The following is a 13,393-nucleotide window of genomic DNA, read 5'->3' as shown; positions in this document are numbered from 1 at the left end:
AATCATGATTGAATTCAGTTATGAAAATCTCGGGAGGGGGGGAGGGCAGGGAGCCTATGAGCATGAAATGTAATTGAGGGGGGAGCAAAGCTGAATTTTTTCTAGCTGTCTTGTACTTTTAGGCAGGCCCTTCAAATGAAGACACCATGTAAATGATTATCATGACCTTTTTTTTGACAGACCTGATACTGCACGCAGGATCCCACAGTATTTATCATGCACAGTGAAAATGTTTAAATATATCTAAAGTAACAGCTAAAGCGTTGCTTTAGGTCTATAGTCAAAGCAGTGGGCAGAAGTAGAAAAGGTTACTTCAGATGCAGATCTGAACTTTGTACTTTGTGCATTGCTGCAGAATTAGATTTTTTTTTAGTTTGAAAGCAATGAATCAAGTTGTAGGCTCACTATTCTTTAGAGACTTGGACAATATAAACAGTTCAGCTGTACGACCTGCCGTCTTATGATCTGTAAGGAGTACATTATGTTCCTCCAGTCACAAATATGGTCAGGTCCTTTCTGACAAACCCATTCTTGGAAGTGTGCTTAGTCGACTGCAGCCAGGGAAAACGCTCTACGTAAATCCTGGGGTTTTACTTGCTGGAGTAGAGAGGAGGACGTGAACTTTAGTTCAGTTTCTAGATCACACCCACCAAGAGGGTAACACTCCCCTCTCTCTCTCCCTTGCTGAGCAGATCTATTCTAGCCTGTTCGAAAATCTGCGGCAGTGCTGGAATGTTCCATGGTTTCCGAGCTGCTGCTCGTGTTGTGCTGAAGTGATCAGTGATCACAACATGGAGAGGTTGCATGCCTGGGATTCCAGATCTGCTATGTAAGCTCACAGTTGAAAGTGGGCTTTCCGTGTCTTAATGCTTCCTGGAAAGGGACCTGGTGGTGACACGCCTGTTCCAGAGCTGTCTTATGCGTTGGGCTAGTGTTACAGCGAGGGAAACCATACTGTGGTTAGGCAGCTTCATTGCGGGCAGCCCTGTACAAGCTTTGAAGATATTGGCCCAGGCTTCTGACGTATAGTTGTCAGAGTGAGTGTCTGTCTGCTCCTGGTTTCATTTTCCTGCCCTTCCGTCAAAACCTTTGGGCTTCTGTTCCTGTGTGCCGCACTCATATGTTTTATTAACTGCATGTGTTTTTTGCAGGTTTTTGGGTGGCATAGTACTTTTTATATTTATATTGCCATTATTATGCCATGTCGTCGCTGAGTGCTTCGTTTGTGCAAATTAAATTTGACGACTTGCAGTTTTTTGAAAACTGTGGCGGAGGAAGTTTTGGCAGTGTCTACCGAGCACAATGGAAGTCGCAGGATAAAGAAGTGGCCGTGAAAAAGCTTCTGAAAATAGAAAAGGAGGTAAGGCGCTTCCTGTGACTTTCTTAACGCGCAGGGGGCTGCAAGGTTTAAAGAGCCTGAAAATCATTAGAGCGCAACCCCAATTACGTGTTAGGATGTCAAAGGTTCGGTAATCCTTGGCCTCTCCAAGGAGAGCTGCAGAATTTTAATTTATAAAATGGCGCAATAGTCCTGGCCTTTAACAGTTAAGAGCTGTTCTAGGGTCCCAGCATGAAATAATTAATTAAATTATTGTTCAGCATGACAATGCAGTTCTATTGTGAAATCTGTGAGGTTTGGGCGTGAATGTAGCAGCTTTACCGATTATACTTCTGAACTGACAATTATCCCATGCATTAAACATATTTGTGCATATTCATTTTGGATATCCGGAGAATCTGGGGTGGTTGGAGGTTTCTCAAGCAGGAAATTAGTGACCATTGAGTTAGGGGCTGCCTTTTGAGTAGATACTTAAGGGCTCCTCTCCACAGACAGAACAGTAGACAACACTGTCATATTCTGTAGATAATATTTTTACACTAGTTTTTCTGTTGAAATGAAGAACACTGGTATTATTCTATTGCAAAAGCAAACTTTTTAGAGAAAAGTAAATTAACCAGCCACCTTATTTTCAATATTGGTAGCTCTCTTTATTGTGGTTTGCACCTGCTGCAATTGTAAAACTTTATACACTGGACATAAGGTCACATATGCAAAAAAAAAAAGAAAACCCAGAAAACGTCCTTTCCAAATGATTGAATAAATTCAGAAATAGTCCGAGCACAACTGGAAAATCCCCTTACTAAACAAAACAGTCATTTTATAAGGCTACTTTTACCAGTAGAGTGTGTTTAATGTGCAGAAAAATGCTTTTATAAAATTGAGCATGAGTATATACATATAAAGAGTGATTGGATTGTGAAGGTAGTGATTTGTTTTATAAAAATATGCATGTCATGCTCAGAGTACATATATATATTTACACCTCCTTAAAAGCAGGTGTTAATTTGTGCAAGAGCATATTGCATTACTGGGAGGTCATTGGCTGAGCCTAGCTTGTAAAAAAAACGTGTGGAGGCATATTTTCATAGCACTTAGACTTACAAAGTTCTATTGTAACCTATAGGACTTAAAGTACTTTGAAAATGAACCCCATGGGCACTCTGTTGCTCTTTATTTTTTATGCATTCTTATATCCCACTGTTTTCCAAAAAACGAATTTCAGTTCAAAGTGGCTTACAATTAGCGGTGAGGTGTAGTTACAGTAGTGTTTTCCAGGTTTGGGTGTGTTGTAGAACATCTGTAGTTTGTGTGTCTAGTTCATAAAATAAGAACTTTAATGGACTTTTCACATAAGCTTCCTGTAATAAAATAAGTACGTAACCAAAAACCATGCCCACAATCCGCCCTGAACCGTCCATGACCCTCCCATTTCCATGCCCCCTTTTTCAGGATGTGTGTAAAATTTAGGTGCGTACATCTTTATTGATTCCAATTAGTGCCATTAATAACTTGTTAAAAAGCCAGTTTTTGGTGCTAATTGGCCAATCAATTAAGATGTGCGCAAAATTTGTGTGCATATCTCAAAGGACCCTTATAAAATTAGTGTGGTTAATGTCTTTCTATGCTATGCTATGCTATTAGTCTTTTATCCTGCAAAATCCCTATAATCCTAGGTTCAAGGCGGGTTACAGACATCAACAATGACAAGATAATAAAAACATATAGCACACCAACCAGTGGCATAGGTACATGGGGCCACGGGGGCCTGGCTCCCCCCAATTTCCTCTGGGACCCTGGTTTTGCTGGCTGAAGCGTTGTCTAGTGTCTGTGTCCGGCGCTGCCACATTGCCTGCCCTACTCTGTCTTCCCCTTACGTCCGGCACACTCCTTTTAGTGAAACTGAGCATGCTCAATTTCACTAAAAGGAGCGTGCAGGATGTGAGGGGAACACAGAGCAGGGCAGGCAATGCGTTGGAGCCCGGCGCTGGACAACGCTTCAGCTGGCGGGAGTTGCAGACCCCTGCCAGCCAAGGTATTAGCTGCGGCATGGCGGGGGGGGGGGGGGGGCGGCGCCAGACCAAAATCCCCCCCATCTCGGGTTCTGGCCCCCTTCCACCACAAGGTCTGGCTACGCCCCTGAACCAACATTAATCTGTTAGAAAAGCCACGTTTTTAGACTCTTTCTAAATATGAGATAAGATGAACTCTATTGATATGCAGAGGTAAAGCGTTCCATTGTTTAACCGCAAAGTAACAAAAAGACCCTGCATACAATCTCTTTTAATGAATGCCTTTATAAGATGGAAAAGATAACAGCAAACTCATTACTACGAGTCCTAGATAAATTACCCAAAACATTAATCAATAAAGGGGAATTATCGTGCTGTGGGCCATCCTGATCCTCAGGAAAGTGCTATGTATGCTCTGCCACCTTGGAGACTTAATTTCCGGACTAGTTTCCTGTTTGTAAGTCAGCCAGGTCCAGAGGCAGAGTTCACAGCACTTGGGGGGGGGGGGGGGGGGTGAGTTACTGCAACACCTATGGACTGCTGTCATGATGCATGGCATACCGGAGCCAGCAATGACTGGGCTAAGTGGGGGAGGGGTTACAAAAAATAGACAAAAACATTGAGTACTTCAATGAAGGCTTATAATGCTGGGGCCCAATAAAGGCTTGTTCTGTTGAGCTAGAATCTCAAAGAGCAAGAAGAAACTGTTGGACAAAATATACACGATGAAAAAAGATGTGTTGCAAGTTTTGAATATGTTGTCATTTGCCTTTATAGAGCACATCCACTTTATCTTTCATTCGTTGCTATCGCAGAATCATGTTGTGAGTCTTGATCAAGATAAAATTGACCCTCAGCTCTGATTGTGAATGCTTCAGGCATTTTTTTTTTTTTTAGATATTGTGATTGTTCTGTTTTTGAATTGTAAAGTTAGGATATTTCCAGATGTTTCATAGGGCACTCAGAATTGCAAATAGCAATTTTTTTAATTGTAACTTGGTGGGGGGGGGGGGGGGGGGTGGCCTTTTTGCAATTCCGTAATAACTGTGCGGTTAAATTGTAGTTAAATACAGTTTTCTTTCAACCATCTCAGTTGTCTGAATTTATTGCTGGCAGAAGGGCCTTGAACTTCCCAATTTAGACCACTAATTGCTGCATATTTTGTGTGTGTAGAACCATATTTTTGATTTCATGTGAGAGCAGTATTTTGTTTTCAGCCTTTTTCCTTGTCATTTCCTTGATCCCTCCATATATTACTTGTTGGTTTTATTTGTTATTCTTTTACTTTTTATATTTCCTACCAACGAATCACCTCTTAGAACATTTACTTGGATATGTAATGTAATGTAAACCTCAATAAATATAGAATAGTAATACCAGTAATAAAGATACAGTAAATCTGTGGTCCCAGCAGAGTTTGTGATGAAGAGTAGGTGAAGAGGCTATAAATCTGGGTTTCAGGATTTTTGAATTCTCATGTCTTGTCAGTACGATCTCTGAAACAAACAAGCACAACTTGCAAGCCTGAATGGAAAATTTTGCATATTAGGACTTGTTCTCTCCCCCCATCCCAAATGCTTAATCCTTCTGAAGCAAAGTGCTTACCTTTACTTATTTTTAGTTAAACATTTTGTGGAAGAATCTTTGTTGACATTTCTGATTTTGCACTGTATTATCTGTTATCTGATTTTAATTCCTATTATTGGTGCTTCTGATTAGGAAATATTATGTATTTCTAGATTTTTTTTTTCCCCTTGTGTTACAGTTGTTCTCCATGCATTGGTAATACGGAGATGATCAATCCTTAGATACGGTATAAGTCAGGTATGGTAGGTAGCTCTCTCAACTCGGGCATTCGGCACACACGTTGCTCTTCTCCTGCTTCCAAATTCAAAAGGACTTCCTGTGCAGTTCAAATTCCTCTCTCCTCCTCCCTTGCTACCCCTTGTTTCCCTCCCACTACTACCTCTGCTCTCTAGCTAGTCCCTCCCTGTACCCTCCCCCACACTTCTGTCTTCCCTGGCCTTCAGCCTGGTTGTGGTCGGCCCCCCTTTAATGGGTGTGCCTGGTTCTTTCTAAGAGGTCTTACATTCTGAGATGGTAACTGAGGCAGTGGAGGGTTAAGACTCAAGAAGCATCATTGGGAGACGCAGGATTTAGAATCCTTGCTTGCCTGCTTCTCTCACCTCTGAGAAAAAAGTGAGAGTAAAACCTGAGGTTTAATAGTTCTGTGATGCCACATCGGGCATGGGCAGTCTAGATCAGTGTTTCCCAAGTCTGTCCTGGAGTACTCCCTTGCCAGTCAGGTTTTCAGGATATCCACAATGAATAGTGGAGGAGTGGCCTAGTGGTTAGAGTGGTGGACTTTGGTCCTGGGGAACTGGGTTCAATTCCCACTGCAGGCACAGGCAGCTCCTTGTGACTCTGGGCAAGTCACGTAACCCTCCATTGCCCCAGGTACAAATAAGTACCTAAGCTGCATTGAGCCTGCCATGAGTGGGAAAGTGCGGGGTACAAATAAAAAAAAAATATGCATGAGATAAATTTGCACACACTGCCTCCATTGTATGCAGATCTCTTTCATGCATATTCATTGTGGATATCCTGAAAACCTGATTGGCAAGGGGGTACCCCAGAAACACTGGTCTTGTGTCCTTTATGTTCCATCTTGTTTAATCCTATCTTTGGGTAAGCTTTTGACGTACGAACCGTCTTACTAACACAGCTTAAAATGGCATGCCACGGGACACATTCAGGTGTTCCTCAGTAAGTGCCATTTTAAAGAGCACTAATCCATACGCTAAAAAATGTTTCTATTTTTTTTTTTTGGGGGGGGTGGTTCCTGTGTTACGCTTGTGTTTACAAAGGCGCGCTATAGGCACGTTAGTGTTTTTAATGTGCATTAAACACATGCGTCTATAGGAATGTATTGGGGGGAGGTGTTGTGACGGGAGGGGGGGTCCTGCATTATGCCTGGTTAGAAATGTGCGCTATAGGCACGTTAGTGTTTTTAACATGCATTAAACACTAACATGCGTCAATCTCTTAACGTGCCTGTAGGAATGTATTGGCACGTTAGCGTTTAATGCACCTTAACTTTATAGGTGCGTTAAAAACACTAACGCGCCTTAGTAAACATACCCTTTAGTCAGTTAGCACAACTATATTACCGTGTGGTAACTAGTTAGTGCAGGATTACCATGTGAGCCCTTACTACCTATAAAATGAGGGGTGGTAAGTGCTCACATGATCATTTTTATTAATGGCCCTGGGCTAATAGAAACATTAGCGAATGGCATACAAAAAAATGGAAAATCAGCCATTTTACGACTGTGGCAAAAATGGCCTTAGCAACAGAAAAAAGGAGCAGACCAAGTAAAAAGTAAATGATATTTATTTCCAAGTCATCAAAACTGCAAATAATTTCCTTTAATTGCCCAATATGGCTATGTTTCGCCCTACAAGGGCTGCATCCGGGGCTTAACAAAAAACAAGTGGAGGAGTGGCTTAGTGGTTAGAGCACCGGTCTTGCAATCCAGAGGTCACTGGTTCAAATCCCACTGCTGCTCCTTGTGATCTTGGGCAAGTCACTTTAACCCTCCATTGCCTCAGGTACAAACTTAGATTGTGAGCCCTCCTGGGACAGAGAAATATCCAGAGTACCTGAATGTAACTCACCTTGAGCTACTACTGTAAAAGGTGTGAGCAAATCTAAATAATAAACTGTAAATAACTAAATACATAAAAGGCCATTAGGCAATGTAACTTATCAAAACACCAACAAAAAAAAAAAAACAAAGGGCCCTGTTTAATAAGGTGCGCTAGCATTTTTAGCACATGCTAAAAATTAGTGCGCGCTAACCATGTAGATGCCCATAAGAATATTATGGGCATCTACACGGTTAGTGCATGCTAATGTTTAGCACATGCTAAAAATGCTAACATGCCTATAGCGGCTTAGTAAACAGGGCATTAAATATATAAAACGTATCTCATACAGCCACCAATACAACACTAAAACTAGCTTTACAAGCAGCAGTAACAGCAATTCAGATACATAAGAGGAATGCCACAACAAAAGTTAAATACTTCTTTGCAAAAAAATGGCCTTAGTGCATGGGAAAAACCCGCTTGAGGGTGTGCTAAAGCCACTTTTTGTCGCAGCTTAGTAAAAGGTCCCCTTAGTTCATTTTCTCTCTGAACTGTGTAATTTAAAAAAAAATTTTCTATGGACCATAGATAAAGAATCATAGAATGTTTTGCACAGCTTTCAGATTACAATGCAATGCCTATTATATAACTGTATGACAGAATGAAGCAACTTCTGGAAGGAAGAGTTGGTTATAAAGCCTGAAGCACATAGAATATTAATGTCTCCGTACAAGGTTGTGTACAGAGTATAAAACCTCATCCATTACAATGTTGGGTGGCCTGTATTCAAGTGAGATTTTGTACTGCAGTGTGAGGAAATGAGTGGTACAGAGGTAGGTTTCTTTAGGGGCACTCTCTTACTGGTGCTGATAGCCATCTTAGGGGCCCCTTTTACTAAGCTGTGGCAAAAAGTGGCCTGCGGTTGTGCGAGCATGTCTTTTGGGCGTGCGCTAGGCCAGTTTTTTCTGCGTTCTGGAAAAAGGGCTTTTTTTTTTTTAAGCGGCCGGAAAATGGACGTGCGGCAAAATAAAAACCAGCGTTGGCCAATTTTCAACCTAATACCTTATCGCCACCCATTGACTTAGCGGTATGGTCTCACGCGCTACCCGAGTGGTAAGCAACCAGCACATGCTCAGTGCTGTTTACCTCTGGGTAAGCGTCACGCCATAGAGAATATTTTCTACCGCGTGTTTTTGACACCCACCAACTTCAGAATTGCTGCCCAGGGCAAGCAGTAGCCAGGCGGTAATGCTAATTTGGTGCACACTGGACGCATATTGGGCCTTACGCATAGGGCACCTTAGGTAGGTGGAGTTAACCTGCTGAATCAGAGGGGTGGGGCTCAGGTAGGGAAGAGGTTAAATGCCCTATACCCAGATGCTCAGAACTCTGGTGCTCTACAAAACTGCGCTGCAAAATACCACAGCAATAGCACCAATTACTTTCTAATGCTTGAAACTAATAATATTGGCTTCGAGCATTAGGAAGTAAGGGGGTAGGATGGCACATGCCTTCCTCCACTCATGAGATATCCAGGGAGAAAAAGTCATCCATTGGTTCCCGCCCCCTTGTGTTGAAGCTGCTCGGAAGCCTTCTTTTAGCTCTCTAATAAATGGCAGGAAAAGCAGCCTGACTTTTCGATGTGATTTTTTTTTTTCTTGTAAGGTTATCTCTAGCTTCAGTGCTTGCTTTCAGCCTGTCCTCGGGAGTTGCTAATGCTGCCGGCATGAACAGGGCTCCTGTGCTGTTTACATTCTGTTTTTGTATCTGAGAAGGGTCAGAAAAGAACTTGGCAGCAGCTCCATACAAGGCTGCTGCAATTGTCTATGCTGGAGCACAAATCAGGCATGCTTACGGAGTCAGTGGTAGTACGAGCGTAGATAATGACTCCTGTTTGCACGCAACTTGTGTAGATGGTGGCCATGCTCATTCCCCGTGGCAGGGGCCTTCAAGCATACTGCAGCAGTAAACGCAGGCGCCAGTCTGGCGCTAAAGGCCTCTAGCTCCTGCTTTTACTTCTGAGTATCTGACTGCTAGAGCAAAACAGATCAGGGAGGCCCTGAGTGAAGTCTCCAAGGAGGAGCCTCCAAGTCAAGGAGCCTCCCAAGGGAGTGGCTGTCAGTAGAAGGCCAATGCCAGGGAAGAGGAGTAGCATGAACCTAAGTATTTTCCCAGGGATGGGAAACTGTGTTTTCAAATTAGCCTCCAGCAGTTTATTTTACATGTAAGGAAGACTGCCAAGGGTAGGAGATTACCTGATTTTAGTGTATTCCCAGATAGGGCCCAAGATGGTGTTAGGAGTCGCTGTGTTTGGGCCTAGCTAGGAGCGAGCCCTGTTATAAGTATTTTCTGTAACTCTGAGAGAAACCATAACTAAGCCTGTGAAGTAACGGAGCTGATTACTGTCCCTTTATATGCATGAATAAAGGATTTTGACTTTTACCTGCCACATTTGTGTGAGGTCCTGCAGCCATCTGCTAGCCACACTGCCACATTAAGTTTCTATTGAGGTTTGGGAGTTTGATTGCAGGATTTTTCTTTGTAATTCAGTAAACTTCCCAGTGCAAGTGTCTGTGATGGCTGTTTTAATTGTACGCATTAGTTAAAGTGCACAGAAAAACTAAATTCAGAAAAAAACTGTGATGTGGTTTTAAATCTGGGCCACAAGTGCAAAAGCTGCAAATGACTCACATGAGTAAGAAGAGAAAATAAGCAGCATAAAACAGGGCAGTAGATGATTAGCTGAATTTGATACAACTAAAAATAGAGAGAGGTGACTATACTAAATATATACAGTGGTGGAAATAAGTATTTGATCCCTTGCTGATTTTGTAAGTTTGCCCACTGACAAAGACATGAGCAGCCCATAATTGAAGGGTAGGTTATTGGTAACAGTGAGAGATAGCACATCACAAATTAAATCCGGAAAATCACATTGTGGAAAGTATATGAATTTATTTGCATTCTGCAGAGGGAAATAAGTATTTAATCCCTCTGGCAAACAAGACCTAATACTTGGTGGCAAAACCCTTGTTGGCAAGCACAGCGGTCAGACGTCTTCTGTAGTTGATGATGAGGTTTGCACACATGTCAGGAGGAATTTTGGTCCACTCCTCTTTGCAGATCATCTCTAAATCATTAAGAGTTCTGGGCTGTCGCTTGGCAACTCGCAGCTTCAGCTCCCTCCATAAGTTTTCAAAGGGATTAAGGTCTGGTGACTGGCTAGGCCACTCCATGACCCTAATGTGCTTCTTCCTGAGCCACTCCTTTGTTGCCTTGGCTGTATGTTTTGGGTCATTGTCGTGCTGGAAGACCCAGCCACGACCCATTTTTAAGGCCCTGGCGGAGGGAAGGAGGTTGTCACTCAGAATTGTATGGTACATGGCCCCATCCATTCTCCCATTGATGCGGTGAAGTAGTCCTGTGCCCTTAGCAGAGAAACACCCCCAAAACATAACATTTCCACCTCCATGCTTGACAGTGGGGACGGTGTTCTTTGGGTCATAGGCAGCATTTCTCTTCCTCCAAACACGGCGAGTTGAGTTCATGCCAAAGAGCTCAATTTTTGTCTCATCTGACCACAGCACCTTCTCCTAATCACTCTCGGCATCATCCAGGTGTTCACTGGCAAACTTCAGACGGGCCGTCACATGTGCCTTCCGGAGCAGGGGGACCTTGCGGGCACTGCAGGATTGCAATCCGTTATGTCGTAATGTGTTACCAATGGTTTTCGTGGTGACAGTGGTCCCAGCTGCCTCGAGATCATTGACAAGTTCCCCCCTTGTAGTTGTAGGCTGATTTCTAACCTTCCTCATGATCAAGGATACCCCACGAGGTGAGATTTTGCGTGGAGCCCCAGATCTTTGTCGATTGACAGTCATTTTGTACTTCTTCCATTTTCTTACTATGGCACCAACAGTTGTCTCCTTCTCGCCCAGCGTCTTACTGATGGTTTTGTAGCCCATTCCAGCCTTGTGCAGGTGTATGATCTTGTCCCTGACATCCTTAGACAGCTCCTTGCTCTTGGCCATTTTGTAGAGGTTAGAGTCTGACTGATTCACTGAGTCTGTGGACAGGTGTCTTTCATACAGGTGACCATTGCCGACAGCTGTCTGTCATGCAGGTAACGAGTTGATTTGGAGCATCTACCTGGTCTGTAGGGGCCAGATCTCTTACTGGTTGGTGGGGGATCAAATACTTATTTCCCTCTGCAGAATGCAAATAAATTCATATACTTTCCACAATGTGATTTTCCGGATTTAATTTGTGATGTGCTATCTCTCACTGTTACCAATAACCTACCCTTCAATTATGGGCTGCTCATGTCTTTGTCAGTGGGCAAACTTACAAAATCAGCAAGGGATCAAATACTTATTTCCACCACTGTATCTTACAGATCTTGAGAATATATTTGGTATCTGGATTAAAGAACACGTTCTTTACAGTAGTGAATGCAGTGCATTTTCTCTAGCAAAAAAGGTGCCGGTACTCAAATGCCAGGCCAACCTTCAGGAGTGGGGTGATCACTGAAGGATTCACCCCACAATGGCCATGCCCCCCTGCAACCAGTCACAGAATCTATGACAAGGCAGAATTGGTGTGTAGAACCTGAGCTCTTTCATTAAAACTTGGGGACCGTGGGTCAATTTTAGCAGACAATGGAAAAGGTGCCGGTACTCAGTATCCCCTCAACAAAAAGCCCTGGGTGAATGTGATAGAAAGTAATTGGACTGGGGAAAACCTGCTTGTAGTGTCTCATTTGGTGCTGGTAGTGCTAGCTAGAGCAAGAGGAAACTGCTGAACCAAAAATGTAAAAAAAACACAAAAAACCCTGAAAATGTTGTTTTTAACTATACTGTACATGGAAACGTTCATATAGTCCAGACATCATCAAATTTCATAACAATCTCTACAAGCTGTTCCAGAAGGTTTTTATTTTTAGAATTGTCTAGTCATTGAGGGGGTACTTTACTAAGCTGCAGTAAAATATCACATGGAGAGAGTATCTAGCTAAACATCTAGAAATCTACTGTACAGACAACAAATATTATATTCGTATTGCAGTTGGCCCAAAGTGCTCACATCTTCAGTGGGTACCTGAAAAAAGGTGCTCATTTTCAAAGCATATAGACTTACAAAGTTACAACTTTGTAAGTCTATATGCTTTGTAAGTCTATGTGCTTTGAAAATGAGCCTCCACGTGGACTTGCCCAAAATCACACAGTGTTGCAAGAAAGGGAATTGAATCCTGGCTTCCCTGGTTCTCAGCCCATTGCTCTAATCACTAGTCTACTCTTTGTCTTCTTGTATTGATAACAGTGAAGAGAACAAGGCCATTTATCATCCACTCCAACGACAATGTTACACTTTTCATTATCTTGCAGAACTGTATCCGGCACAGCAAATTTGAACATTTGTTATTAAGCAATTATTTTATTAAGACTTTAGCGTGGTGTTGGCTGCAAATGCTGTTTCAATAAATTGGTTTCTACAGTACTTTGGTTCAGGCCCCAGGGTTGTATGCTGTAGCATGAGGTTCTGGGATTGGATTCTATCTTGGTCAATGACTATCTGGTTTGAGTATGCTTCAGAAGTTGTGCACATTCAGACCAGGAGAGGAAGAGAAAATGTCTGTCTGTTGCTAGAGTGAAAGCTTCTGCCAGTCAATAGGTATCTTACAGTGTCAAAGATTTGAATATGCACAAAAGGTAGGGCCTTCTACTTAAAGAATTGAGGAGATTGAACTGTGAATTTGCATTAATCCAGGAAACGCACCTGTTACGAAAGACAGTGCGATTATTATATGATAAACAGTTCTCTCAGACTTATTGTAGTTCCAACATTCAACAGAAGAAAACAGTGAGGGTGGTAATTCTGATAATTTATTTCTCTCTGGGAAATTAAAGGGTCTTTGTATAATGGGGAGAGGGAGGTCCAAAGTGGTGAACTGGATTAGGAAGTGGTAGACAGACAAACGCCAGAAGGTAGTGGTTAATGGAATTCACTCAGAGGAAGGAAAGGTAAGTACTGGACTGCCTCAAGGATCAGTGCTGGAGCCGATTCTGTTCAATATATTTGTGAGTGACATTGCCGAAGGTTTAGAAGGTAAGGTCTGCCTTTTTGCGGATGATATAAAGAGTGGACACTGGAGGGAGTGGAAAACATGAAAAAAGATCTGCAGAAGTTAGAATGGTCAAATGTTTGGCAATTAAAATTCAGTGCAAAGAAGTGCAAAATGATGCACTTGGGGAGTAGAAATTCAAGAGAGATGTGTGTTAGGTGGTTAGTGGCTGATAAGCACAGACAGGGAGAGGGATCTTGAGTTGATAGTATCTGAAGACGACAAAACAGTGTGACAAGGTGGTGGCCATAGCCAGAAAGATGCTAGGCT

At 42.6% G+C, this 13,393-nt stretch overlaps 1 protein-coding gene across 2 annotated transcripts in view; it reads left to right on the top strand.

Moving 5' to 3' along the window:
• The first annotated feature begins 661 nt into the window (after positions 1 to 661).
• Positions 662 to 13,393, top strand: part of MAP3K20 (mitogen-activated protein kinase kinase kinase 20) — a 292,039-nt gene continuing 279,307 nt past the window's right edge. The window contains exons 1-2 of one of the 2 annotated variants that reach the window (XM_030210690.1): positions 662 to 1,037; positions 1,152 to 1,360. In XM_030210690.1, the coding sequence (XP_030066550.1) occupies positions 1,202 to 1,360 (159 nt within the window). In that variant the 5' untranslated portion in view covers positions 662 to 1,037; positions 1,152 to 1,201. The remainder of the gene's footprint in view (positions 1,038 to 1,151; positions 1,361 to 13,393) is intronic. The other variant, XM_030210691.1, reaches the window with a different exon arrangement.

This window comes from Microcaecilia unicolor, chromosome 7, assembly GCF_901765095.1.
Source record: "Microcaecilia unicolor chromosome 7, aMicUni1.1, whole genome shotgun sequence".
Lineage (NCBI taxonomy): Eukaryota > Metazoa > Chordata > Amphibia > Gymnophiona > Siphonopidae > Microcaecilia > Microcaecilia unicolor.
Note: the sequence above shows the minus strand (reverse complement) of the source record. Positions and strands in the feature narration are given on the sequence as shown.